The sequence below is a fragment of the Neovison vison genome, chromosome 4 (assembly GCF_020171115.1).
Source record: "Neovison vison isolate M4711 chromosome 4, ASM_NN_V1, whole genome shotgun sequence".
In the NCBI taxonomy this organism is placed as follows: domain Eukaryota; kingdom Metazoa; phylum Chordata; class Mammalia; order Carnivora; family Mustelidae; genus Neogale; species Neogale vison.
In genome coordinates, this window is record NC_058094.1 from 1,055,669 (window position 1) to 1,079,729 (window position 24,061).

The window sequence follows — 24,061 nt, forward strand, 5'->3', positions numbered from 1 at the left end:
GGAGGGACGTTTCCCCGCATCTTCACCAGCCCTGAGTGTCCGGTTTCGGCCGGTCCGAGGGGCGAAGAGCCGTATCCTGGTTTCTATTTCCAAGTCAGTGACAGGTCATTTGCCTGCGGTTGCTGCCAGTCAATACCTGTGACAAGGATTTGTGCCAGATGTATTCTCCCAGGCGGGCCCCGCGGTCCAGCCCTAGAACACCGCGGCCCTCCCCAGGCCGGTACCTGGGCTCCTCCCGACCCCTCCAGCTGCTGCAAATCCGGTTGCTCACGAGGCCAAATGTCCATATTCATCAGTCACCGGAACGGATTAACTCCGACTGAAATGCCCTCGCCCCATTCGTCCACTGGGCTGGTGGTCTTTTTCCTTGTGATTTGGTGGACTTTCTTTTCAGCCTGGATACGGATTACTGGCCAGTTACGTATGTTGCGAATGTCTTGCCTTTACCTGCTCACAGACTGACCTGTGCCCCGCGCTAACACTCGCGTGCTCAGGCCTGTTTGCCTTTTCCTTTGTGATGTGTGCTCTGTCCTGCCCTCTGCCCCAGGATCCTCATGGTGCTGTCTTTTCTCAGAGAGCCCTAACGTGTTCACTCAACCACCTGGAATTTATTTCTGAATATGATGAGGTGTTGGGGTCTGATTCTTTCCCATATGATGAGCCCGTATCCCCATAAAGAGTTAAACAGGGACGCCTGGGTGGCTCAGTTGGTTGGGCAGCCGCCTTCGGCTCAGGTCATGATCCCAGCGTCCTGGGTTCGAGTCCCACATCGGGCTCTTTGCTCGGCAGGGAGCCTGCTTCTTCCTCTGCCTCTGCCTGCCTCTCTGTCTGCCTGTGCTCGCTCTCTCGCCCTCTCTCTCTGACAAATAAATAAATAAAATCTTTAAAAAAAAAAAAAAAGAGTTAAACAAGCCACCCTTACACGCCGCCTTATCGAAGAGAAGCCTCCCGAAGACCGGTACTGAAGAGAAACGGGTGTTGCAGCCGTAGGGAGTGGAGGCAGGTGTGGGTAAACTAGGACGTGATGGGTGGTGATAAGTAGGGAGTTACAACATGCTTCGCCGTGATACCTGTGGTCCACAGGGGAGGCCTGCGAAGAGCACCCCCCAACCCTACTTCAGACTCAGAGGGGCTCCTGGCTGGCTCGCTCTGTGGAGCTCGTGCCTGGATCTCCATTGTGAATTCTAGCTCCATGTTGGGGGTAGAGAGTAAAAAAAAAAAGTCTGAGAAATAGGACGGTGTTGAAACCAACGGGTCAGAGCAAAGCTGGCCTCCCCCAACCTTCAGCGCAGGCCTGGGCTGCACCGGTGCTGGCGGCCGGCCAGTGGGAGGCTGGCAGGAAGAGCGCCCACCCAGGGTGGGATCTGCAGTCGCCTTGAGGGCTGCCCTGGCTGGGGCCTCCGGCGATGGCACTGGAGGAAATGCATATGCATTTCCAGCCTACAGAAACGCTTGCTGATTGTCTGGTTTCTCTTCCGGGGCGTGTCTCCCAGGAAGGACTCTGCGGGTGGTGCCCAGGTGATTGTCACTGTGGGAGGGCCACCTGCCACAGGCTCCCGCGGGAGCTCACACCCTGGGAATAGACAAGCTCAGTGGTGCTTGAGTCTGGTTGCAGAGAGCTGTTGCCATGAGAACTTGGTGCCAGGTGCCAGGCCACCCAGGCAGACCAGCTGTGTGGCCTCTGCTTAGCGCCCCCGCCCCCCGGTATGCACACCGGACTCCAAGCCCACATCTGGGTTCTGATGACTGTTACACTAGGCCAGTCAGAGCAAGGTTTCTGAAGCGGAACGAAATCTAGCTGGAGTTGGGGAAGGACAGTATTCACAAGGGCTGAGGTGCCGGTGCATGGGGACTCACAAGGAACCGTTACAGTCAGCATTGCGAAAGGACCCTGGGCTCCGAGGAGGTGTTCCTGACCCCCCTCACTCTCAGCACACCAGGGAAAGCTTCCTGGAGGAGGAGGCCTCTTGTGCCTCAGGGGAGATACGACGGCCTCTCTGAGAACATGGGCAAGATCTGGGGCGCCTGGGTGACACCGTCGGTGAAGCTTTGCCTTCAGCTCCAGTCATGAACCCAGGATTCTGGGGTGGGGCACCAGGTCGGGCTCCCAGCTCCGCGGGATGGGGGAAATAGGGGATGGGAATTAAGGACTGCACTTAGCCTGAGAAAAGAAAAAGATGTCAGATCTCCCAAAATTAATCTAAAAGTTTAATGCAATTCCCATCAAAATCTCAAAGAATTTTAGTAGACACAGATAAACTTGTTCTTAAACTAATATGCACAGGATAGGCCCTAGAATAGCTAAAAAATAAATAAACAATCAATCAATCTTGAAGAAGGAGAATGAAGTGAGAGGCTCCTTCTACCCGGTACTAAGACCTGCTCCTGTCGTCCTGGGGCACGTGTGGCACTGGGGGAGGGATGGGTACCGAGGCCTGTGGAGCTGGGTACAGAGCCACGTCCAGCTGATCCTGATAAATGTACATGATAAATGTACAGAAGAAATGCACTGGCATTCATAACGGTGTATCAATACTGGCTCACCAATTAAAAAAAAGGGGGGGGAATAGCCAAACTTGGATTTTTTTGGTTAAAATTTTGGTCAGTTTTATTAATAAGCAACAGTCCCTCTCCAGTATCTGCGGGTAGTGCCAATTCAAGAGTGACCTCATTTTCCACGTGAGACCACTGTTTGCTCCCTGAGAATCGTCCAATGTATGCGTAGCTCGGCAGGGCCTTCCGGCATCCAAATTAAATCTACTTGCTTCAAAGCACTTAGCGTTCCCATCTCGGGTCCAAGGTTGAATGTGATGTGTTTTTCCAGGATGTTTCATCTTTGGGCCGATCCAGAAAATAATGTGTTTGATCTTCTAGTTGTCCTAGAGGATGTGATCATGATCAGCACAACTGAAGTCAGGTCTCCCCAAGACATGATACATGGCATCAAAACAAAAAAACAAACTTACGGATTTTTGGCCAAAAATTCTGGCTTGTTCACTTTTCTCCAGGCTTCTCAGCGCCAGGGTCATCTTCTTGCCCTCAATAATATTGTAAATCGGGGCACCTGGGTGGCTCAGTGGGTTAAAGCCTCTGCCTTCAGCTCAGGTCATGATCCCAGGGTCCTGGGATCGAGTCCCGCATCAGGCTCTCTGCTCAGCGGGGAGCCTGCTTCCTCCTCTCTCTCTCTCTCTGCCTGCTTGTGATCTCTGTCAAATAAATAAATAAAAATCTTTAATATAAAAAATATTGTAATGGGCGCCTGGGTGGCTCAGTGGGTTAAGCCGCTGCCTTCCGCTCAGGTCATGATCTCAGGGTCCTGGGATCGAGTTCCGCATCGGGCTCTCTGCTCAGCAGGGAACCTGCTTCCTCCTCTCTCTCTCTGCCTGCCTTTCTGCCTGCTTGTGATCTCTCTCTGTCAAATAAATAAATAAATAATCTTTTAAAAAAATATTGTAAATCAGTGCCTAAAATTGTTTCTTGCTTTATTCCAGTCCTTGCCTTAAGTCAAATGCGTGTTTCACCTAGACCTACATATATACAAATTCAAGAGAATATGAGTTAATATTGCAACATATTCCTCAGCCACTATTGCAAATACTACATTAATTTCTGAGTACTTTTGGCACTGCAGATCAAAACAGGAAGAAAAGCAAGAAAATCTGACCTGTAAGGTAATTTTTTGCCTACCGAGTGCCTCTACCACTCACCTTCCCCTGCACAACCCACAGACTTCCAGGCTCCAGACAGAGCCCCTGAAGTGGGAGAAAATACCAGCAAATCACACATCCAACAAAGGATCTGTATCCAGAATATGTGACAAATTCTCTGAACAAAGAAAGAAAAATAATTTTTTAAAAGATTTTATTTATTTATTTGACAGAGAGAGATCGCAAGTAGGCAGAGAGGCAAGCAGAGAGAGAGGGGAGGAAACAGGCTCCCCACTGAGCAGAGAGCCTGATGTGGGACTTGATCCCAGGACCCTGGGATCATGACCTGAGCTGAAGGCAGAGGCTTAACCCACTGAGCCCCCCAGGCACCCAGAAAAATAATTTAATTAGAACACAAGAGATCTGAACAGACACGTCATCGAAAATATAGGGGCTCCTGGGGGGCTCCGTGGGGAAAAGCCTCTGCCTTCGGCTAAGGTCATGATCTCAGGGTCCTGGGATCGAGTCCCGCTTCAGACTCCCTGCCCCACGGGGAGCTTCTGCCTGCCGTTCCCCCTGCTTGCACATGCTCTCTCTTCCTCTCTCTCTCTGACAAATAAATAAAATAAAATAGAAACATGCAAGAGTAATGTTCCAATAAATATGTGATGTTGAGAAAATGAGAAACAAAAATGTTTGTATGACCATGAGGGAGAAAATTCTCACAAAAATGAGTCCAAATGTACACCTGCATCCCAGTGCTTTCTGCACCAATGTCCACAATAGCCAAACTGTGGAAAGAGCCCAGATGTGCACTGACAGATGAATGGATAAGAAGATGTGGTTCCTATAGACAATGGAGTATTACTCAGCCATCAGGGGACCAGGGTGGCTCAGTTGGTTAAGCCTCTGCCTTCTGCTCAGGTCATGATCCCAGGGTCCTGGGGTTGAGTCCCACATGGCGCTCTCTGCTCAGCGGGGAGGCAGACTCTCCCTCTCCTGTTCCCTCTGCTTGTGGTCTCTCTCTCTGTCAAATAAATTAATTAAATATTTTTAAAAAGAATGAAATCTTACCATTTGCAATACATGGATGGAACTAGAGGATATGATGTTAAGCGAAATAAGTCAATCAGAGAAAGACAACTGTCCTATGAGTTCACTCATATGCAGAATTTAAGAAAGTAAACAGATCACAGGGGAAGGGAGCAAAGTGCAATAAGATGAAATCAGAGAGCGAGACAAACCGCGAGAGGAACTGAACTCTAGGAAGCAAACTGAGGGTTGCCGGAGCGGAGGGACTGGGTGGTGGGCAGTGCGGAGGGCCCGTGACGAGCGAGCACTGGGGCTGCAGCTCAGGAATCTGAACTCTGCGCCTGAAATGAATGATACACCGTGTTAATTCATTGAATTTGAATTAAAAAATAAAAAGTTTTTATAAAGCCCAGAAGCAATTTTAGTAAAAACGACTTTCTGACCGTTCCCGATGAAAGCATCATGGCAGTTAGGAAGAGCTGGACATAAACGGAGGTTTTCCCTCTACGACCGCCGCCGTCTAAGGCGGGACGGAGAAGAGACCCTGGAGACCGACACGGCGCTGCGCGGGGCGAGGAGTTCCCGGCCCAGGACGGACCTTCGCCGCGGCCGGCGGCTCCGGGCCCGGCACCGCTTTGGGGTTTACGGGCGATTCCCGGCGCTCCTGCCTCAGCAACGCGCTTTCTCCAAATTGAAGCAAACCCCAAAACGGTAATGACTTAGGAAAGTGTCTACTTTGGCGTTCAGGGTCACTCGAATGCAAATCACGTGACACAGTCCGATTCTAACAACACAATTAGTAACTGGGGAAACCCTCGCCAGAGAAGGAGGTCGTGCGGGGGAGCGCCCGGCAGCCCCGGGAAGAGGCGGCCTCGGGGTCACCCCTCCCCCACCCCCCCGAGCGCCCAGACGCGGGGCTCCAGTGGTGCCAACGCCCAGCTGCGCGGCGAGCTCAAAAGGGGTGTGCCCTCATCGGGGTGTGCCCTCATCGGGGTGTGCCCTCTCGCGGGGCGGTGTCCACACCGGAGCGCAGCGCACGGCTCGCCCGCGTGAGCAAGGCCGCTGGCCGGGAACTGCTTGCATTTACAGGGAAGGCCCGCGGGTCCAGGGGGACCAGTCACCGGGGGACCCTACGGACCCGGCAGACCCATCACGGTGGCGGAGGAAGGGCGAGGGACAGGGCAGGGCTTGTCACCCGAGGACCCGAAGGACCCGTCCGGACCGTGCCCTGGCCGTCGTCATCCCTTCGGCCCCGGCAGCTGGCAGCTCAGCCCCTGAGGCCGGCCCACGGACGGCCGCTGTCCCTGAAGCCGCGGACCAGCGCCTGCCGCTCCCCGGTCCTGGCTGAGGAGTCTCAGCGTCCCCCACCCTCCCGGGCTGGGAGAACGGAGTCTCCGCCCAGCACCCCGCTGCAGCCGCGGCGGGACCCGCCCAGCCCAGGCCGGGCCGCGAGAACTACATTTCCCAGATTGCTGCGCGTCCCCGGACTCCACTTCCCAGCAGCGCCCGGGGCGTCCCCGAGGACTTCACTTCCCAGAGTGCCCAGGGCAGGCCCGTAGGTAGCCTCCCGGTCCCGCCCCCTCCACCTGGCAGCCGCACGAGGCTGGAGACTCAAGCCCCTGACGGAAGCCGCTCTCCAGGCGACGGGCAGGTCGCAGGTGAGACGACGCGGGGCGCCGAGGGTCCTCGCACGAAATCCGGCGTGGCGAGCTGGGACCCGGGCCCTGGCTGTTCCGTGACAGCCGGAGAGTCCTGAGGGGTGGCGGGACTCCGAGGGCGTGGAAGGGGACCCGGGGGCATGGGAGTGGCGTGGGAGGAGTCCTCACCAGCTCGCCAGCCTGCTGCTGGACTGCCCGCGCGACCAGGAGCCGCCGATGTCGGGGCAGTGTCCCCTCCCGGCGATGCTGACCATGGGGCCCTGCAGCCGGGTCAGAGCCATCTTGCAGGGACGCGAGCAGATTTTTGGCCCGAGGATAGAGTACTCAAGGGTGGTGGTGCCCTGAGGCCTGTCCGGTTCTGAGCCGGAAGCCCCACTTGCCCAGGAGGAACTTGGCTGGCAAAGTCTCTCCTGGACCAGCTGGCCGCGAGGGTGGGCATTGAACCGCAAACAGGGCGCTGCCCCTTCCTTGCCTGTGGCATGTGAACTTTGGCTGGGAGTAACCTTCATGGCATGGGCCAGGAGACCCCAAACCCAAGATCGTCTGCCTAACCACGTGTCCGCTCGAGGTGTGCCGACTGTCCTCTTTCTTGGCGCAGTGTGGGTCTTGGGTTGGGCCTGCAGGGCGCAGTCTGGGACCAGGCTCTCTTGGTTGGGTGGCAGGACCAAGTCCTCTGTGCAGATCTCGGGCTCCCTAGGGAATGGGGCTGGGAGGGGAAGACTCAGGCCATCTGGGTCTCTGTGGTCCTCAGCAGGCTCTCTTTTCTCCCTGTGGTCGGAGGGGCGTGGGGTGGTTCTCATCCTGTTCCACTTGCCACAGGGAACCCTGGGCTAGCCCGTGGATGGTTGCTGTGGGATCCAGTGCTCAGGGGAGTGACCCCAAGCAGGGGCATCTCCAGGGAGTGGGGTTCTGTCTGCCTCCCACCATTTGCCTCCACAGGTGCAGTCAACATGAGTGAGCCTCGAGGGTCAGTCCGAGTCCTAGTGACAGGGGGATCTGGGCTGGTGGGCAGAGCCATCCAAGAGGTGGTAGCAGATGGAGCTGGACTGCCTGGAGAGGACTGGGTGTTCGTCTCCTCCAAGGACGCAGATCTTACGTGAGTGGACCCATCCCTGGAGCAAAGCCTTCAGACCCAGAGCTCCAGGCCAGCCCTGTCCCTGAGCCTGGTAGCCTCATGTCTGGGTCCTTCCTGCCCGGTGGCTGGCCTGGCTTGGGTGTGTGCAGCTCTGCTTCTCAGCAAACATCCTCAAATCTATTCCTGGAAGCTCACGCCCTCATAAGAGCCAGTGCCTGAACCGGCCACTTTCCTGTTTGGCAGCACCTCCTGCCATCAGCCCTGCCTCCAGCCTCCAGTGCCCCAACCCCAGGGCGCTAGTTCCTTCCCTCAGGCCTCCAGAGGCCTCCTCAGGCCTCTGATGGCCTGACTCCTCCCAGGGACGCTGCACAGACCAGAGCCCTGTTTGAAAAGGTCCGGCCCACACATGTCATCCACCTTGCGGCAATGGTGGGGGGCCTGTTCCGGAATATCAAATACAACCTGGACTTCTGGGTGAGTGTGAGGGCCCCATGCAGCACTGGGAACTTCTTGGTTGGCTTCCTATGCTTATGTTTTGGCCCCAGGAAGTCCCTGAAGGTCAATCTTGGCCCAACTGGGTGGGGGCCGTCCCTGTGGAGTCCCCAGTGATCCACATTTGCTTGGCAGGTAGACGGGCAAGCTGGGAGGCCTGGGAGCCCAGTAGGAGAAGTCATGGAGCTGACCGGGGGGCTGGGGGAACCAAGAGAAACCAGTATTTGCTTCTTGACCCTGGTAGGGGTTGGTTTCTACCCCTGAGCCCTCTGGGCCTCTAGACCCTCCTGCTCCTGGACTTCTGTGGTCCAGCCGCACTGAACCAGGCCTGCCAAGCCTTCTGGGGTGCAGAGATGTGAGCTGGGCTCTGGGTCTGAGGCATCTGGCCTGGGGGCGTGAGGTGTGGTGGAAGGGGCAGGAGGAGAGCAGAGCTCTCTGCCTACAGCCCTGCTCCTGCCAGGCTGTTCCCCTGAGGCTTGACCCCACTAGCTCTGGGCATCTGGCCTGGTGTGATTCAGCCCTGCATCAGGCACAGCGATGGCAGAGGCTCGGGTCAGATTCTGCCCAGGCCCCTGTCACGCCGGAGAGCTCCCTGTCTTGTTAGCACTCTTCCCAGAAGCCTGCCTGGGTGCCGTCTCTCCCTCTTCTAACAGTGGTACAAATGCCCAGTTTCCTCCCAGGATCCAGGGAAAGGGGGGATGGGGGAGGAGTGGGGCTGGCCAAGGCTTCTCTGCTATTGGGTGGTGTGGTTGGGTAGGCTCCTCTGCGGTAAAGGAATGGAGGGACCCCTTCTCCCCATCCCTGCCACTGGACCAGATTGGGCCTGCCCTCAGCATCTGTGTGGGCAAGGTCCAACCCTGAGCTAGGCGGTGTGGTCCTGTCCTCCGGCGCCCTCCCAGAGCCCCAGGGCTGGGGTAGGGATGGGGAGGATGTATCAGGTTTGGAGGGGCTGTGGTTTCTGGAAGGTCTATGCTGGGAGGTGTTGGCTTGTCCCAGGAAGCGGATCAGGTGAGCTGGCTCAGGTGCTGCCCTCGTGGGAGGGACCAGAGTGTGTCCAGCTCTGTCCCCGGAGGGGCATGTATGGGCTGGAGTCCTGCCTGGAGGGGCTTGAATCTGCCCTGCCCCCACCCCCCACCCCCGGCAGAGGAAAAACGTGCACATCAACGACAACGTCCTGCACTCGGCCTTCGAGGTGGGCGTGCGTAAAGTGGTCTCCTGCCTGTCTACCTGTATCTTCCCGGACAAGACCACCTATCCTATCGACGAGACCATGGTGAGGGGCGGGGCCAGCGGGGGCGGGGCCAGCGGGGGCGGGGCCAGCAGGGGGGGCCAGGAAAGCAAAGGCTTCCCCTGCTCCCCTAGATCCACAATGGGCCGCCGCACAGCAGCAATTTTGGCTACTCCTATGCCAAGAGGATGATCGACGTGCAGAACAGGTCCTCCGCCCACGTGCCCAGCTGAGACCCGACAGGAAAAGGGAGGAGGGCCCCGTGGGTTCCCCGGGCAGGGCTCACACCCTTCACAGCCCTCTTCGCGGGGCTTGGGTTTCTGCACCCATGAGGCCAGGGCGGGCGCGGTGGGTCCGCGGTCCCAGGGCAAGGGCCGGAGAGACGTGGGACTTCGCAGGGCCTACTTCCAGCAGCACGGCTGCACCTTCACCGCTGTCATCCCCACTAACGTCTTCGGGCCCCACGACAACTTCAACATTGAGGACGGCCACGTGCTGCCCGGCCTCATCCACAAGGTGCACCTGGCCAAGAGTGAGTGCCTGCTTGTGGGGCCCCAGGGCCTCAGCTGGGAGGAGGCATGGTGGCTGGCACAGCACCCCCCAACACCTGCCCCCTCCCTGAATCTGCAGGCAGCGGCTCCGCCCTGACCGTCTGGGGCACCGGGAGGCCACGGAGGCAGTTCATCTACTCACGGGTTGGTGTGGGGTGGCGTCTAGCTCTCCTCCCAAGTGTTTCCTGGCTGTGGGAAGGCCGTAGCGTGAGGGAGCCTGGGAAAGGAGCCGGGGTCCAGGCTGAGCAGTCACAGGTGCTCCCTGGGTCCCTGTAGGCACCTGTCCCTCTGGGCGTCGCCAGGTGCAGCACCGAGCTCAGTGAGAGATGTGACTCTCTGTTGGGGGGAGCTGGCTGAGAGCCACCCAAAGGGAGAGACTTCTGGCCCCAGTGGAGCCCGGGCTGTGCCCTCACCGAGCAGAGCACCTAGGAGGGGTGGCCTTTGGGTCCATGTGGCCGTAACTTGTGGCCTTTGACCCTGTGTGACTTCTAGGACCTGGCCCGTCTCTTTGTTTGGGTCCTGCGGGAGTACAGTGAGGTGGAGCCCATCATCCTGTCAGGTGCGTCCCCCTCGGCGCCACTGCCATTCGGGCAGGGTGGAGCCCGTGTCCGTCCTGGGAGCAGCTAGGGTTGGGGATAAGTATCGTGGGGGACTGGGTGACAGCGAGACCAGGTGGAGGAGGCCTGACCTGGCTGTTGCCCCCCCCCGCCCCCGCTTTCCCACAGTGGGCGAGGAGGATGAGGTCTCCATCCAGGAGGCAGCTGAAGCTGTGGTGGAGGCCATGGACTTCCATGGGGAGGTCACCGTATCCTTTGGCTCTGGCGCACCTAAGATGGCTCTGCCCCTGGCAGCTGGAGAGGAGGGGTGGTGCTCTGTCCCCAAGGCTCCCCCTGGGAAAGGCAGAAGAGGTTCAAGGGCAGGCTGGGGCAGGATCACCCCTTCTGCTGTGGCCTTGACCAGGCACCTAGTTTGATACAACCAAATCGGATGGGCAGTTTAAGAAGACGGCCAGTAACGGGAAGCTTCGGACCTACCTGCCCAACTTCCAGTTTACACCCTTCAAGCAGGGTGAGCCCCCTGGTCCTCCCACCCATCCCTCGGGACCTCCTGTCCCCTCCTTCCTGGCTTGGGCGTCCCTGCTTCAAGCTGCAGACCCCCTCAGGTTCTGGTGTCCAAACCCTTGTCGGGGAGGCAGGACACAGAAGGGGTAACTGCCTGTGTCGCCGGGGCCTCTGGTCTTCCCCCGTCCTCCAGCGGAGATCAGTGCAGCCCCAGCCCTCACCTGCCTCCACCTGTCTCCTGCCCACTTCTGCAGCTGTGAAGGAGACCTGTGCCTGGTTCACGCAGAACTATGAGCAGGCCCGGAAGTGAAGCGTGGCGTGTGGGTAGGCGCCGGTTGCCGCCGAGGCCTTGGAGACAGACCCTGCGGGAGTGGAGGGCACTGCCTGGCAATCTGGGCCCACCTTCTAGTCCTCTGCCAGGGCGGCTCTGGGCAGCTGTGCAGTGGGGCTGCCGTTCTTGTCTGTCCTCAGGGAAACCAAGGGCTGGCCAGGCCTGGCACCTTGCTCCCCGACACCAGTCCTGGGGTCCTGAGTGTGTCCCCTCCTAATCCTGTTCTCCCACTCCCTGGGAGGTAATAAAGTCCATTTTCCCAGGCTTGGCCCCAGCAGCTCTCTGCCACCCCCTCCCACCACAGGCACTGTCTCCCTGAGCCAGACTAACCCCAGGCTAACCATTCATCTGCTGACTGCTCAGCCTGCTGGGCAGGGCGGCTGACTGTCCCTGGAGTAGTAGGGCAGCAGCGGCTGGCAAAGCAGGTGTGCAGGTGAGAAGCAGGCCGGCTGCAGGGGGGAGGTGGTGGCTGGTCAGCTGGTGGGGATGCAGGGTAGGGTACCTGTAGCAGACCCGGTGGGTGCCGTGGCCACATCTTAGTCTTTCCACGGATGTCATGTGCAGGCCTGGGTGACCTGAACTCCCTGGGCCTACCTGTCAGTGCTGGGACTTTGCGGGACAAAGCTGGTACTGGATTTGGACAGGCTGAGTAGGCATGTGGATGGATCCAAGGGGAAGGTGATGAGCGGCCCCCAGGAGAGAGCTGTACCAGGCCTGGGCCCTCCTCTGCGTAGCCCTCAGACGGCAGCTTGTGATGGGGCCTAGCCTGCCCTTCTCCCCTGGAGTAGCCGGTGTCACAAAGGAGGCCTGCTGGCCTGGTGGGTGGGGGCGAGCGCACAGACCTTCCGGATCTCAGCAGGAATCCGGCCAAGTCCCCAGGGTGGTCAGTCAGTGCTGGGGTGTGGACTCAGGAGTGCCCAACTCCAGAATCCTCAGATACCTTCCCTGGCTCCAGACCTGCCCTTGCTCCTGGGTCACCCTCTGTCATCCTCATGCTGGTGGCGCCCAGACTCCTTTGGACCCCAGAAGTGCCTGGCGTCATGAGAATTCTTTCCTCTGTTCAGGCAGCATGAGCCGCGCTCCATCTCCATCACTGTGAGTGTGCCACTGTGTTTACCGCAGAGGGGCGGAGCCCCCAGCTGGAAGGCGGGTCCTCCAACAGCTGCCCATCCTCCACGGCCAGGTGGCCTTCTCACTTGCTCAGGGCAGGGCTCACCCACTGTGGGGGTAGCGCTGAATAAAGGAGGGGGTTTTAGTGTTGAAGCGCTTATAATGTGTCAAAGTAGAGTTTAGAATAACAAAACATTTTTAAAATGCAATCTTTATTTTTTAAAATATTTTATTTATTTATTTGACAGAGATCACAAATAGAGAGGCAGACAGAGAGAGAGGGAGAAGCAGGCTCCCGGCTGAGCAGAGAGCCCCATGCGGGTCTCCATCCCAGGTCAGATCCCGAGATCATGACCCGAGCTGAACGCAGAGGCTTAAACCACTGAGCCACTCAGGCGCCCCTAAATGTAATCTTTAAAGAAACCTACAATCTTAGATTTTCAAGCCTTATTTTACCCATGTCAATTAAAAGTTCAAGTACTCCACCCCTATCCTCCCGTCAGTTTGGCCTCCTGCGGCCGCCGAGCACTCCATCGCCCCGCCCCCCACTCCCTCGGATCAGCAAGATGGGCCGGGTCTCCACTGGAGACCCAGGCCTCAGGAAGGCCTCTCCTGCCTCATGCAGCAGCCTGGGAGGCCCAGGAAAACCGGAATCCAAGCTGGTTGTTGGAGCTTCTTAACCCCGTTCAGCGACAGGCCGCTGCTCCCGTTCCCCTGGCAGCGCCCGCGTTACGCTGGCACCTGGACCCGCTACGGCTTGCAGAGGGGCTGACCACAAGCGCCGACCCGGCAGCCCTGCCCTCCGCACCTGAGTCCACTCCCCGGCTCCAGAGGCCCAGGGCGCCCCGAGGACGCGGCTCCCACCCAGAGACACCGGCCAAAGGCTGGCAGGGTTCCGCTCCCCAGCTCCTGACATGTCCCGATGGCGGGGTGTGGGGCCCGGGGTCCAGGTCCTGCCGGCCCCGGCCTTTCATCAGAGTCAGGGCGAATGCTTCCTCCTGGAAGCTAAGCTGCCCCGCAGCCCCCGCCGGAGCTTTCCGGCCTCCGCGGCGTCCCCGCGAGGGACACCCACCACGCACGCTCCAGGGCGCAGACCGCCGGGACAGAGTCAGAGGAACCCCCACCCTTCCCGACCCTTCGCCTTTGAATGGAGCCTCTCAAGCGGTCTACGCCACGCACCCGGAGCCTGCCACGCGAGCTCCGACCCGGAGCCAGCGGCCCACGATTCCGCCGCCGCGCAGCGAGCGTCTCGCGGACCGTTGGGTGTCCCGCCTCCGGCCCCGCCCCCGCGGAGCCCCGCCCCGCCCCCCGCGCCTCGCGCTCTCTCGCGCTCTCTCGCGCGCTCTCTGTCTCTTTCGGTCTCTCTCTCGGACCAATGAGCAGCGGGGCAGGGACTCGCTTCGGAGCGAGCGTAGAGCGCGGGGCCCGGAAGGGGGCGGGCAGAGCGTAAAGCCCCGGGAGCCAATCGACGAGGACAGGGGCGAGGTGGCGTAGCCCATTGGCTGGGCCCAGGGGGTGGGGCGGGGCACGGTCGGCTCGGGCCGTGGCAACATGGCGGCGGCGGTGGCGGAGCCGGGCACAGGCCCGCTTCGCGTGGGCTTTGTCGGCGCGGGACGTATGGCGGAGGCCATCGCGCAGGGCTTCATCCGCGCAGGTGGGGCGCCACGGGCGTGGGCGCGTGGGTCCCCGGGTCGAGCCAGCGGGCGTCCGGCGCGCGCCCGACGTGCGAGGGAAGGGCTCACCTGCCCGGGGGGATGCGCCCCGCAGAGCCCCTGGGCGAGGAGCGAGGGCCACAGGCCAGCCCTCCGCGCGGGGCCGCAGGGTGCAGCGGGGCCGCAGGGTGGGCCGGGGCGGACCGCGGACTCTGCTCCCTCAGCGCGGCGGCCGGGGTGCGCGAGGGCGCGTAGAGCTGGCCGTGCCCGCGGCGGCCGTGGGGCTCGAGGGGCCGCACGTCCAGGGCGCGGTCCGAGGTGAGACGGAGAACCGCGTGTGGTCGGGACGACCGGGGACGCGCAGCGAGCGCGAAGGTGGCGTGTCTGGGTGGTGGTTAGCGCTGGCGCGGGTGGCGTCTTGCTTGCGTTGGGTCAAGTAAAGTGTATCAGCGGCGACTTTGTCTTTCTCTCGCACTCGCTCGACGGGCCTGCCAGGACCTGTGAGGCGAAGGGTTTGGCGGCGGCTTGGCCCTCGGGCAGCGCCACCGCAGAGCTGGGACCTCCACTGACTTCTGGTCCGCCGCCTGGGTCCAGGGCTTGACCTTTGAGACGGCGACTCTGTCCTGTTTGTGTGCCAGCCCCACTGCGCCGCAGGCTGCAGGTGTCCTCCCCGTGGGCAGTGCGGCCCTTTGGGGAGAGAGAATTCTCCGTCCTTCGCATTGCTGGGTGTGTGGCCGCTTTCCTGGTCTCGCCCCACTAGATGCTACGAGCATCCCCACGGTGACGACAGCCGAAACTGTCCCCAGAGGTTACCACATGTCCCCGGGGGTTGAGGGCCAAAACTTCCCGGGTGGAGGACCACAGTGCTGTCCTGGTCTCGCTCCACGGGATTTGGGAAGCTTTATGTGCACGTTAGGGACTGGCTTTCCGCCTTCAGCCACAGTCAGGGTTCAGAAGGGTCAGAATCATCAGAAGATAGTGGAGTGCATGTCGCAGGGGTTTCACCTGTAAAGCCGGGCGGTGTGGCTTTCCACCCAGGGCTGTACAGGTGTAGTGTGGAACACAGCACTGGCGCGTGTAGGCACGTGGGGTGCTGTCCTCATCATGACTCGTCCGCTCTGCGTTCTGGTGGGGGGTGCGCTTCTGCCTTCCTGTTAGACCGTACAGAGACTTAATCTCCCCAGCCCTGTACACCGCAAATGCAGGTGATTTCTACCAGGGGGGCTCGTAGCCTCTGCTTGGACATCCCAGCACAGACACACCCCCAACACCCAGGGAAGCCCAGGCCCTATTGTGTCCCCCTCCCCACTGTGCCCACTCCTCCACCCCAGCTTTCCCATCCCTGAGTGCTGTGTCCTCATGAGACTAGCCAAGCTCTTGGGCCCTGCGTGTGGGCCGTCTGTGGATTCCGCAGGGCAGGCAGGTGGTGACGACTGACAAGCAGGATAGAATAGCGCTGTGTCTGGTTCTGGTGCTGGGAACGCCCCTGCCAAGCACGTGGGTTCTGACAGAGTGTCAGGCCAGCTCCGGGCCAGGGTGGCCCGAATGGCTGAGCGTGACACGCCCTTCAGTAAGGGACAGGCCAGGCTGGTTCCCGCTCTCCCTTCCTTCCAGCCCACCTCTGCACTGACCCTTCTGCTTTTGCCTCTCTCCAGGGAAAGTGGAAGCTCGGCACATACTGGCCAGCGCACCAACCGACAGGAACCTCTGCCACTTCCAGGTGAGCTAGGCCCCAGCTCTTCAGAATTGAGGCCTTTCTGGGGGGCTCATGGTGGCTCTTGGCCCCTGTCCCTCTGAGACAGTTCCTGGAGCCAGGGAAGTGCTAAACTTTTGAGACTGGCTGGGCTGGACTGGGAAAGGGGAGGCCAAAGACCAGAAGAAAAGTCAAAGTTGCAGAGGGCTAGCACACAGTGAAGGGTTTGTGTGCTCATGTACATGCACATGTGTGCCTGTGTGTTGGAGGGGGCAGAGATGGTTGTGGGCACTCACTGGGTTCAGTGGGCATGAAGAAATGCTGACATCAGGGGTCCTGTGAGGTGCAGGATTGGTCCTGCAGAGAACGGGGGGTCTGGTAAGTCTTGGCCATTGGATGTCGGGTGGTGCAGGCACTTGCAATGGGAGAGACCCATGGGGGCCCCTGGGGATGCAGGGTGGCCTCCAGCAGGTAGGGCCACGATCTGGGAGTGTCCCATGTACCCTAGCCCCGATCCTACTGTCCCCACTGTAGGCTCTGGGCTGCCAGACCACCCACTCCAACCAGGAGGTTCTGCAGAACTGCTTGTTGGTCTTCTTTGCTACCAAGCCCCATGTCCTGCCCACTGTCCTGGCAGAGGTGGCCCCTCTGGTAACGGCTGAGCACATCTTGGTGTCTGTGGCTGCCGGGGTCTCTCTGAGCACCTTGGAAGAGGTGAGTGGCCCGGGGTGGGCGGGGGAAGTTATGTGGGAGCTAAGGGTCTGACCCCAGAATCCGTTCTGCTGGTCTGAACTTCCCTCTTTTTGCCATCCCAGACTGGTGGCAGCCTGTGTTCAGCCCTTCAGGAAGGTGGCATGGGTGACACCTGCGACTGACAGCCTCTCAGACCAATCCCAGCCTGAAGAGATGGCCAGGTGGCCAAGGGGGCTGGGACTCAGGTTCCTGCAGGCACCCCACCTAGGACGCGGGGGAGGGAGCCCACAGCTGGCTGAGGCACGAGCCTGCCTTGCAGGGCCAATCCCACATGACCCCTGACTCCGGCTTCTTTCTGACCAGCTGCTGCCCCCGACGGCACGGGTGTTGCGGGTCTCACCCAACCTGCCCTGCATGGTTCAGGAAGGGGCCATGGTGATGGCCCGGGGCCGCCACGCTGGAAGCAGTGAGGCCAAGCTCCTGCAGGCCCTGCTGGAGGCCTGCGGGCAGTGCGAGGAGGTGCCTGAGGCCCATGTGGACATCCACACGGGCCTCAGTGGCAGCGGTGTCGCCTTCGTAAGTGTTGCCTCGTCCCCCACCCCTAGGCCAGCCCTTGGCAAAGTGGAGACTTCGAGTCCCCGTAATGACCCCAGCCTTTGGGTTTCGATGACTTGGTACTTGGGCTACCTGTGAGCTCAACTCTGTGCTATGTCGTTGCTTTCTTGGGCCTTTGTCCAGTCAGACCCCTGGGCTCAACCCTCAGGCCAAATTCCTGCAGTGGTGGCCAGTGTTCTGGGCTGTGTTCCTGAAGGTTGCAAGCTTTCCCCAGACTGGGAGCTACGTGCAGGAGAGTGTTGGCTTTGACAGTGCCCCTGCCCCTGCTTCCAGGTGTGTGCCTTCTCAGAGGCCCTGGCCGAGGGTGCCATCAAGATGGGCATGCCGGGCGGCCTGGCCCACCGCATTGCCGCTCAGACCCTGCTGGTGAGCGAGGGCAGCCCCTGAGGGCTCGTGGGAGGGGGCATGCGCTGGTGTGTCTCCCAGGAGCAGTCGGAGGAGGGACAGCAGGCCCAGGAAGCCTGGATGGAGATTTGGGATGGGGGTGGGGCGTGAAGCAGGCTGCAGCAGAGCGGAAGAGGGTGCCTGCCTCCCCCGAGTCACCCCCAGGGCCCCTCTCCCCAGGGGACAGCCAAGATGTTGCAGCAGAACGGGCAGCACCCAGCTCAGCTGCGGACAGACGTGTGCACGCCGGGCGGCACCACCATCTACGGGCTCCACGCCCTGGAGCGGGGTGGGCTGCGGGCCGCTGCCATGAGCGCCGTGGAGGCCGCCACCTGTCGGGCCAGGGAGCTCAGCGGGAAGTAGGGCACAGGTACCGGCTGTGGGCTGCCCGCCAGCCCCCTCCCCCAGTCCCAGCCTTCCCTGCCCCCTCCCCTGGACTGCAGCTCCCCCACCGTGAAGGAGCCTTCCGGGCTGCCCCCACCCCCGACCTCCAAGGGAGCAAATGAGAAGGGACAGGACTAGAGGGGTTCATAGGCAGGGCATCCCTCACCATGGAAACCATCCCCCCACCCCCCGCCAGCGCAGGGCAGAGGCATCATAGCAGTGGCCACCATCACAGGTGACTTGGGTTTGGAGGGCTGGAGCTGTGGCAGTGTGGGCCAGGGGCCCCGTGTGCTCAGCTGGTGGGTCAGCCCTTCCAACAGCTGTGTGACTGCAGTCAGCTCGGGGGCAGGGGACTGGGGGAGGACCCGGACACTGCGCGGGAGATAGGCTCCTCCTCACTGAAGCCAGCGCTGGAAGGCCACCGCATCTATCTTGTCCCCAGGTTGATCTGCCACGCGTGGGGCGGCGGCAGGTCAGCTACAGGGAGCTAGGCCTTGACCTTGCCATCCCCTGAGAAGACCCTGGGGCTGAGGAGAAGCCGCACCGGGTCCTTCCCTGGGGGAGCCCCACGAACAGAGCCCTGGGTAGGTCTGCCGCAGTGCCGGTCCCCAGCAGGCCAGGGGAGGTCCCAGGGGATGTGCCCAGCCTGCTGCAGAGCGAGGACTTGGCTTCAGCTGCGTGTGGGCCCCCTCCTCCCCCTAAGCTTCTGGCAGGTGGCAGGCACAGCTGACCCTGACAGCCAATCCCTGGGTCATCCCCAAGGGTCGCCTGGCCTCCGACTGAAGGACGTGGCTCTTTGGCACACCCCACATGGAGCAGCCAGCGGGGAATGCCGGGAACTCTGGTCTCAAACCAAGGCCCTGGGGCCTTTGGGTGGACGGCGGGCTACCTGTCGCTGTCCCCCCACGCTACCCCTGTGGCTCCTAGAGCTCCCCCTCCCCACCGAGGCCCTGGAGTGCTGGAACTGCCCTCGCTCCCACCTGCCGGCCTGCCGGTGCCAGGCCCCCACAAGGTGGGAGTGGGCCACCTCTGGTTTGCAGCCAGTCGGTCCTGTCGGGTGGCGGCTGGGGACACCCTGCGGCAGTGCTCCCCTGCTCCCGCCCTCCATCCCCAGCCTCCAGCTTGGCCTCCCACGCATGTCCCCAGACCACTTCTGCACCTGGCCGACCTGGGAGGTGGGAATAAAGGCGCTGTCCGATTGCACTGAGTGACCGATCTTTAGGCTGAGAAAGCAGAGTCCAGGGGCCCGGAGGTACCTGTGAGCTGAGGCCCGGGCCCTGGGAGCTGGCAGGGTGTAGGTGGTGTGGGGATGCCGGTCACCGGTCCTGGCTGGCGGCCCTGTGGGCTGGAACCTTTGCTCCTCGCGCCCCGGTGTGTGGGGGTTCAGCTGTGCGCCTTCTCATACAGCCCGAGAACCTGGCTGGGCGGGCCCGTGGGACGGGGGTGCACCTCTGGCCGGCCCAGGCGGGAGGGCAGCCGTGCCCTGGACAGGACAGGAGTCCTGAGAGTGGCTTTGGGGGCCAGGCTGCAGCCTCATCAGCGGCTGCCCCACAGCTCCTGTCGTGGCCCGTGCTCAGGTTACTTGAACTTCTTTCATCGGCGTTCGTGTCTCCCTCACGTTTTCAGATTATGAGGCGTTCGAGATCTAAGCATCACGTCAGAAATTACAAAATTAAGACTTCAGAAATACCTACTTGGCTGAGGGTATAGCGCACGGAACTTGATCGTCAGGGTCACGAGCTCAGAGTCATTTGACGGAGAGATTGTTTAAATAAGTAAAACGGGCGCCTGGGTGGCTCAGTTGGAGCCGTGTCTGCCTTCGGCCCAGGTCGTGACCTTGGGGTCCCCGGCTCAAGTCCCGTATTGGCCTCCCTGCTCAGCGGGGATTCTGCTTCTCCCGCTGACCTCTCCTCTCATGCGCTCTCTCTCGCAAATAAATAAAATCTTTAAAAAATAAAGTAAGTAAAATAGACGCCAAAACTCAAAAAAATGTATTAAAATAAGACTTTGGAACAGGGACACATGAAGTTGACACGAACCTTTATTATAATGCACATTGGGCCCATCTGACTGCGTGAACTGCCCCATCAGCAAGGATGGGTGTGGAAAGGTCCCTCAACAGAGCGTGCACCCCAAAAGCCCCTGGTCTGCTCAGGACATGCTCCTAGAGTCAAGCCTCACCTGTAGGCTCTCATCTGAGGACAAACAGCGCCCAGCTCTCCACTGCGATCCTGACTTGCTGGGCTGGGAGTCGGGCTGGAGGGCACGCTCTTCCCCTCACGTGCTGACTTGGCCCCCGCAGCCCACGGCTGGCTGGGGGTGGCTTCCCAGGCTCGCAGCCCCTTTCAGCAAGGCCGTGGCTCTCAGACGGGCTCCCTTTCCTGGTTGCAGCTTGGTCTCATCCCCCCAACGGGTGCAGGTCAAGGGCAGTTTTAGCAGAACCTGCACACTGGCCTGTCTCCATCTCCTGCACCTCCCTTGCCCAGCCCACTGCCAAGCCCACTGGAGGCCCTAACGAGGACCCTCACCGAGAGCTGCTTTTTGGAATAGCAGCTGCTTCGAGTATGCAGCCATTCAGCAGAAACTCAGGCCCAGGTGCACCCTTGCCTGGTGCCCCTGTGGGCCCTGAGGTCTGCCTCTCCAGAGGACCCCGGGGGCAGGCCTGGTAGAGCAGAGGCCAGGGCCTCCCAGCCCTAGGTCCCTGAGTTGCCGTCAGATGTTATAAAAGGTAAGATCTCCCGATCCCCCGTGCCAGCTGCTTGGGTTCAAGTCGCAGGACCAGCCAGATGGCCAAAGGGGCCTCCAGGGCCACGGGCTTGAGTCCGCTATTACGTGGGTGCACAGTCTCCAGCTGGGGGCTGCTGCCCTGGGCCTGGCGAGTCAAGCCCGTGCCCCCAGATTTTTTTTACCCTCCCTCAGCTTCCAGATTTGAGATATATGTGTGTAACCCACACACAGACAGTACAGTTCCACGGGATGATTTCTGTTCTGACTCGTGAGGAGGTTGCTCTGGGGTCCCCTCCAGCTGCCTCCGCAGTTCATAGACACACCGTCCACCTACAGCAGGAGGGTGTGAGGCAGGTGGGCGTGAAGGCAGGCAGAAAGGCTGCCCCCGGGGGACACGGGCTGGGCCACGGACCAGCAGCCGGCCTGCAGCTAGAGCTGGGTGGGGACACCGAGCACTCTTTCTCCCAAGTGGAGCCCCTCAGAAGCCTGGGTGCTGGGCTGTCGGAAGCGGCTCCTTAGCCACAGCCCTGGCAGTGCCGGGAGCGGTGGGGCGGCCTCGGAGGAGCACTAAGGCACTGTCGGGCTGTACCCATGTGGCTCTCACTACCACAAGCCCGCTCCGGGTGGATGGCGTGACCGGTCCAGGGAGCTTGCTCGGTCCCTGGTCAAGTCACCAGGGGCCCAAGTCTAGAAGGCTGCTAACCCCATAGAATAGGACAGCGTTTGGGAGTGGAATTTTAAGGAAAACTAACAATCCCAGCGGAAGGGAAATCCACACTCCCTGCTGCGTCCAGCACTTCGGGGTCCCCAGTCACTGGGCCCCATCCTCCCTCCCCAGCCTCTGCGGAGCCAACTTCCAAGACCAGTCCCAGGCTGGAGAATGAGACACTGTGCTGGCCGCCAGGCAAGGCATCTGTCAAAATGGGTGTAACGTGCTGAACACCAAAATGGAGCCGTGTGCCTCAGCGATGACTGCGTGGCCAGGTGCGGGCACCGTGAAGCCCCCGAGCTCCAGACTCGTGGGAGTGCCGGCCCCTGTCCAGTGCGTGTGCAGGGCCGCCCGGGAGGAGGGAGGAGGTACAGGCACCGGGCTCAAGGCCTCAGCCCCACAACGGCCAGAGCCGGAAAACCGAGATCGGCTCTGATGAGCGTGCTACGTCGTGTGCGTGCCAAGGGACCCTGGCTAAAACCACAGACCCCAAGAGTGTGCTTGCCCAGGAAGGAGATGTAGGAGCCCGGGGCCCCTCTGCTAGCTCCCCCTCAGGAAGATGGGGACTGGTGCAGCACAGCCTAACAGCTCCTCCAAGCCAGCCTGTGGCTGGGATCCCTGGAGCCCCCTGAGCTATGGGGTGGGCCATCCCAGAGGAGGGAAGGAGAGGAAATGGAAGACTTCGTGTGTCCCCTCCCTCCAAGTGCAGCAGGAGAACAGCCACCGTGGGGGCCACTCAGGCTGGCTCGGTCACACCCCGTCCTCGGGGACCGCAGGAGAGGGACCGATGCCCCCCAGCCTCCGGGCCATGCTGATCAGGGAGCGCAGCTGCACCAGCTTGGGGGGCCCCACCTCCTGGGGATCCTGATTCTCCAGCCACCGCAGAGCTGTCTCCAGACCCCGGACAGCCTCCCCAGCTGTGGGCACGGCAGCCTCCTCCCCCTCCTCCCCACCCCCCATGACAGAGGGTAGGCTGGCCAGGGTGGGAGGGGCAGCAGGGACCAGCACAGGGGGCCGACCAGGGCCTGTGTCCTCTCTGCAGCTGTCGGGCAGCCCCCCGTCATCGTCCAGGTGCAGCCACTCGGCCACCTCCTCTGGCGCCAGACGCTTGTAGGCCAGGGCTGCCAGGTGCGTGAGGTCGCTGAGCACCCGGCTGTGCTCGGCAGCCTCCTCGGCCTGGCAGGCGGGCTGCCCAGCACACTCCTCGGCGGGCCGGGGCTCGAAGGCCGCCCGTAAGCCCAGCAGCCAGCACCGCTCAATGCTGCCCGCCTGCACCAGGTCCCAGGAAAGGCCGGCCAGGTAGAGCATGTCCTTGAGCATGAAGCTGCGCATGAAGTCCAGCGGTGAGCCCCCCGCACAGGACACGGCCAGCCTCAGCAGCTCCCGCTTGTACAGCTGCTTGAAAGCGGCCACAACGCCCTGCTCCAGCGGTGCTGGGATGTGCGCCCGGCTGTTGCCCTTGGACAGGAAGAGCACGCGCACAGCCCCGTCCGGGGTCTGGAGCTCTTCTGGGGGATTGAGGGGCTCAGGCCGACACCGCCGGAGGGTGTCCTCGCTGTCCTCCAGGGCGGGCATCCTGGCTGCTGGGCTGGGGCAGGGCGGGTGGGCCACCAGCAGCACAGCCTTCTGCTGCAGGCAGCTGCGGCGCAGGTACCGCCTCACGCCAGGGACGAACTCCTCGAAGAACCAGCCCCGCAGCAGTGGACGGCTGAGCCAGGCGTCCGGGCTGTAGCGGTAGGAGGCGGGGAACTTGTCCTGGTTGTGGTGGCGCAGGCTAGGCGGATCTGGCAGCTGCCCGATGACCAGCGGCTTCAGCTTGTGGCTGCCGGTCAGGTTGGCGGCCAGAAGCACGGTCACCCGGTCACCCCGCCAGCGCCGGCCGCAGCCCCCCGCGCCGGGGTCCCCCGCGCTCAGGGGCGCGGCCTGCTCCGGAAGCAGCTTCCAGTAGAGGCCAGTGACGTTCGCGTTGTAGATCTGCTCGTCGCCGTAGCCGCCCTCCGCGGGGGTCGGCGGGGCTGGGGCCCGGTCGGGCAGGGGGCCGGCGCCCGAGCCGGGGGGCTGCGCGGGCTCCTGCTTGACGGGCGGGCCGGGAGCGGGGCCCGCGGCCAGGGGCTCGGCCTCGCCGTAGATGCGCTGGCTGGAGATGCCGTGGCGCTTCTGCCAGCGCCAGAACCAGCCGTGGCTGGCCTTGAAGGTGCACTCGGGCCCGTAGATCTGGCGCGCGAAGGCCTCGGCCTGCGCCTGGATGAGCGGCCCCGACAGCGGCACGCCGTGCTGGCGCAGCGCCAGGAACCACGAGTAGACGGCGCGGTCGATCTCCTCCTCGTTGGCCAGCCGCATCTTCTTGCGCTGCGTGCCCACCTCGCCGCCCAGCTGCTCCAGGAACCAGCGCAGCTTCGGCTCGTCCTTGAGCCAGCCGCGCAGCGTGCCGCCTGGCACCCCGAAGTCGCGGCACACGCTGGCCTGCCGCTCGCCGCCCTTGACGCGCTCGATGGCCTGCAGCTTGTCCTTGATGGAGTAGGCCTTGCGGAAAGCCATCTTCACGGCCACGCGGGGCCGCGGCCCGGGCGCCGGGGGCGACGGGCGCGCGGCTGGGGCCGGGGTGGGCGCGGGGAGCCGCGGCGGCTGCGCGGGGCGCCCGGGCGGGGGGTGGCGGCCGCGGCGCGGAGCCGGGGCGGCCGGGGGGCCCGCGGGGTACATGGTTGCGGCGGCGGCGGCGGCGGAGGCGGGGGCGCGGGGGCCACACGCCGGCCCGGCCGGCCGCGCGGGGCGGGGCGCTGGGGGCGGGGCCGGCCGGGCCCTCCCCTTTGTCTAGCCAGCTCTGGGGGCGCAGGCGCGCAGGCCCTGTCGCCGGCCCCGCCCCGCGCGCCGCCCCGCCCCGCGCGCCGCCCGGCCCCGCCCCGCGCGCCGCGGGTCCTCGGGCTCGTGTGGGCCCTTCCGCCCCGCCCGGCCAGACGAGCCCACTGCGCCGGCAGGGGAGGGGTCGGACGAGCCGCAGTCCTGCCCCCCCCGCCGCCCG

The 24,061-nt window shown here is 62.0% G+C and overlaps 3 protein-coding genes and 1 long non-coding RNA gene across 11 annotated transcripts; 2 read left to right on the forward strand and 2 right to left on the reverse strand.

The window, feature by feature from the left end:
• Positions 1-2,195: 2,195 nt before the first annotated feature.
• LOC122904249 lies at positions 2,196-3,127 on the reverse strand. The gene is made up of 2 exons (XR_006384166.1): positions 2,967-3,127; positions 2,196-2,879 (listed from the first exon to the last, which is right to left on the reverse strand). It is a non-coding gene; the product is annotated as an uncharacterized LOC122904249 (long non-coding RNA).
• A 3,093-nt stretch (positions 3,128-6,220) lies between these two features.
• Positions 6,221-11,339, forward strand: GFUS (GDP-L-fucose synthase). The gene is made up of 11 exons (XM_044244823.1): positions 6,221-6,337; positions 7,277-7,433; positions 7,772-7,886; positions 9,049-9,177; positions 9,267-9,340; positions 9,531-9,664; positions 9,763-9,827; positions 10,176-10,242; positions 10,409-10,488; positions 10,652-10,751; positions 10,999-11,339. The coding sequence occupies exons 2-11, from the start codon at positions 7,288-7,290 to the stop codon at positions 11,052-11,054; spliced, it is 966 nt and encodes a 321-aa protein (XP_044100758.1). The 5' UTR covers positions 6,221-6,337; positions 7,277-7,287; the 3' UTR covers positions 11,055-11,339.
• Positions 11,340-13,721: 2,382 nt separating this feature from the next.
• PYCR3 (pyrroline-5-carboxylate reductase 3) lies at positions 13,722-19,627 on the forward strand. Of its 8 annotated transcripts, none has more exons than XR_006384169.1 (8): positions 13,722-13,839; positions 15,493-15,557; positions 16,065-16,244; positions 16,587-16,799; positions 17,112-17,204; positions 17,403-17,592; positions 18,049-18,190; positions 19,233-19,251. XR_006384169.1 is itself a non-coding variant. In XM_044244829.1 (7 exons), exons 1-6 carry the CDS (start codon positions 13,737-13,739, stop codon positions 17,583-17,585), a joined length of 837 nt encoding a protein of 278 aa, XP_044100764.1. In that variant the 5' UTR covers positions 13,722-13,736; the 3' UTR covers positions 17,586-17,592; positions 19,233-19,316. The 8 variants fall into 8 exon arrangements, 5 of the variants coding, with proteins under 5 accessions (XP_044100764.1, XP_044100761.1, XP_044100762.1 ...); XR_006384167.1 differs by lacking the exon at positions 19,233-19,251 and adding an exon at positions 18,310-18,809; XR_006384168.1 differs by lacking the exon at positions 19,233-19,251 and adding an exon at positions 18,369-18,809.
• A 2-nt stretch (positions 19,628-19,629) lies between these two features.
• Positions 19,630-23,742, reverse strand: TIGD5 (tigger transposable element derived 5). The gene has a single exon (XM_044244825.1). It carries the CDS (start codon positions 23,740-23,742, stop codon positions 21,793-21,795), a length of 1,950 nt encoding a protein of 649 aa, XP_044100760.1. The 3' UTR covers positions 19,630-21,792.
• Between the last annotated feature and the right edge of the window lie 319 nt (positions 23,743-24,061).

Bases quoted from the DNA above. Each gene is read 5' to 3' on its own strand.
- GFUS (XM_044244823.1), top strand. From the start codon at position 7,288: ATGAGTGAGCCTCGAGGGTCAGTCCGAGTCCTAGTGACAGGGGGATCT. The intron at 9,178-9,266 runs GTGAGGGGCGGG...CTGCTCCCCTAG, and splicing joins ATCCTATCGACGAGACCATG to ATCCACAATGGGCCGCCGCA. The intron at 9,665-9,762 runs GTGAGTGCCTGC...CTGAATCTGCAG, and splicing joins CAAGGTGCACCTGGCCAAGA to GCAGCGGCTCCGCCCTGACC.
- PYCR3 (XM_044244829.1), top strand. From the start codon at position 13,737: ATGGCGGCGGCGGTGGCGGAGCCGGGCACAGGCCCGCTTCGCGTGGGC. The intron at 13,840-15,492 runs GTGGGGCGCCAC...GCCTCTCTCCAG, and splicing joins GCAGGGCTTCATCCGCGCAG to GGAAAGTGGAAGCTCGGCAC. The intron at 17,205-17,402 runs GTGAGCGAGGGC...CCCTCTCCCCAG, and splicing joins TTGCCGCTCAGACCCTGCTG to GGGACAGCCAAGATGTTGCA.
- TIGD5 (XM_044244825.1), bottom strand. From the start codon at position 23,742: ATGTACCCCGCGGGCCCCCCGGCCGCCCCGGCTCCGCGCCGCGGCCGC.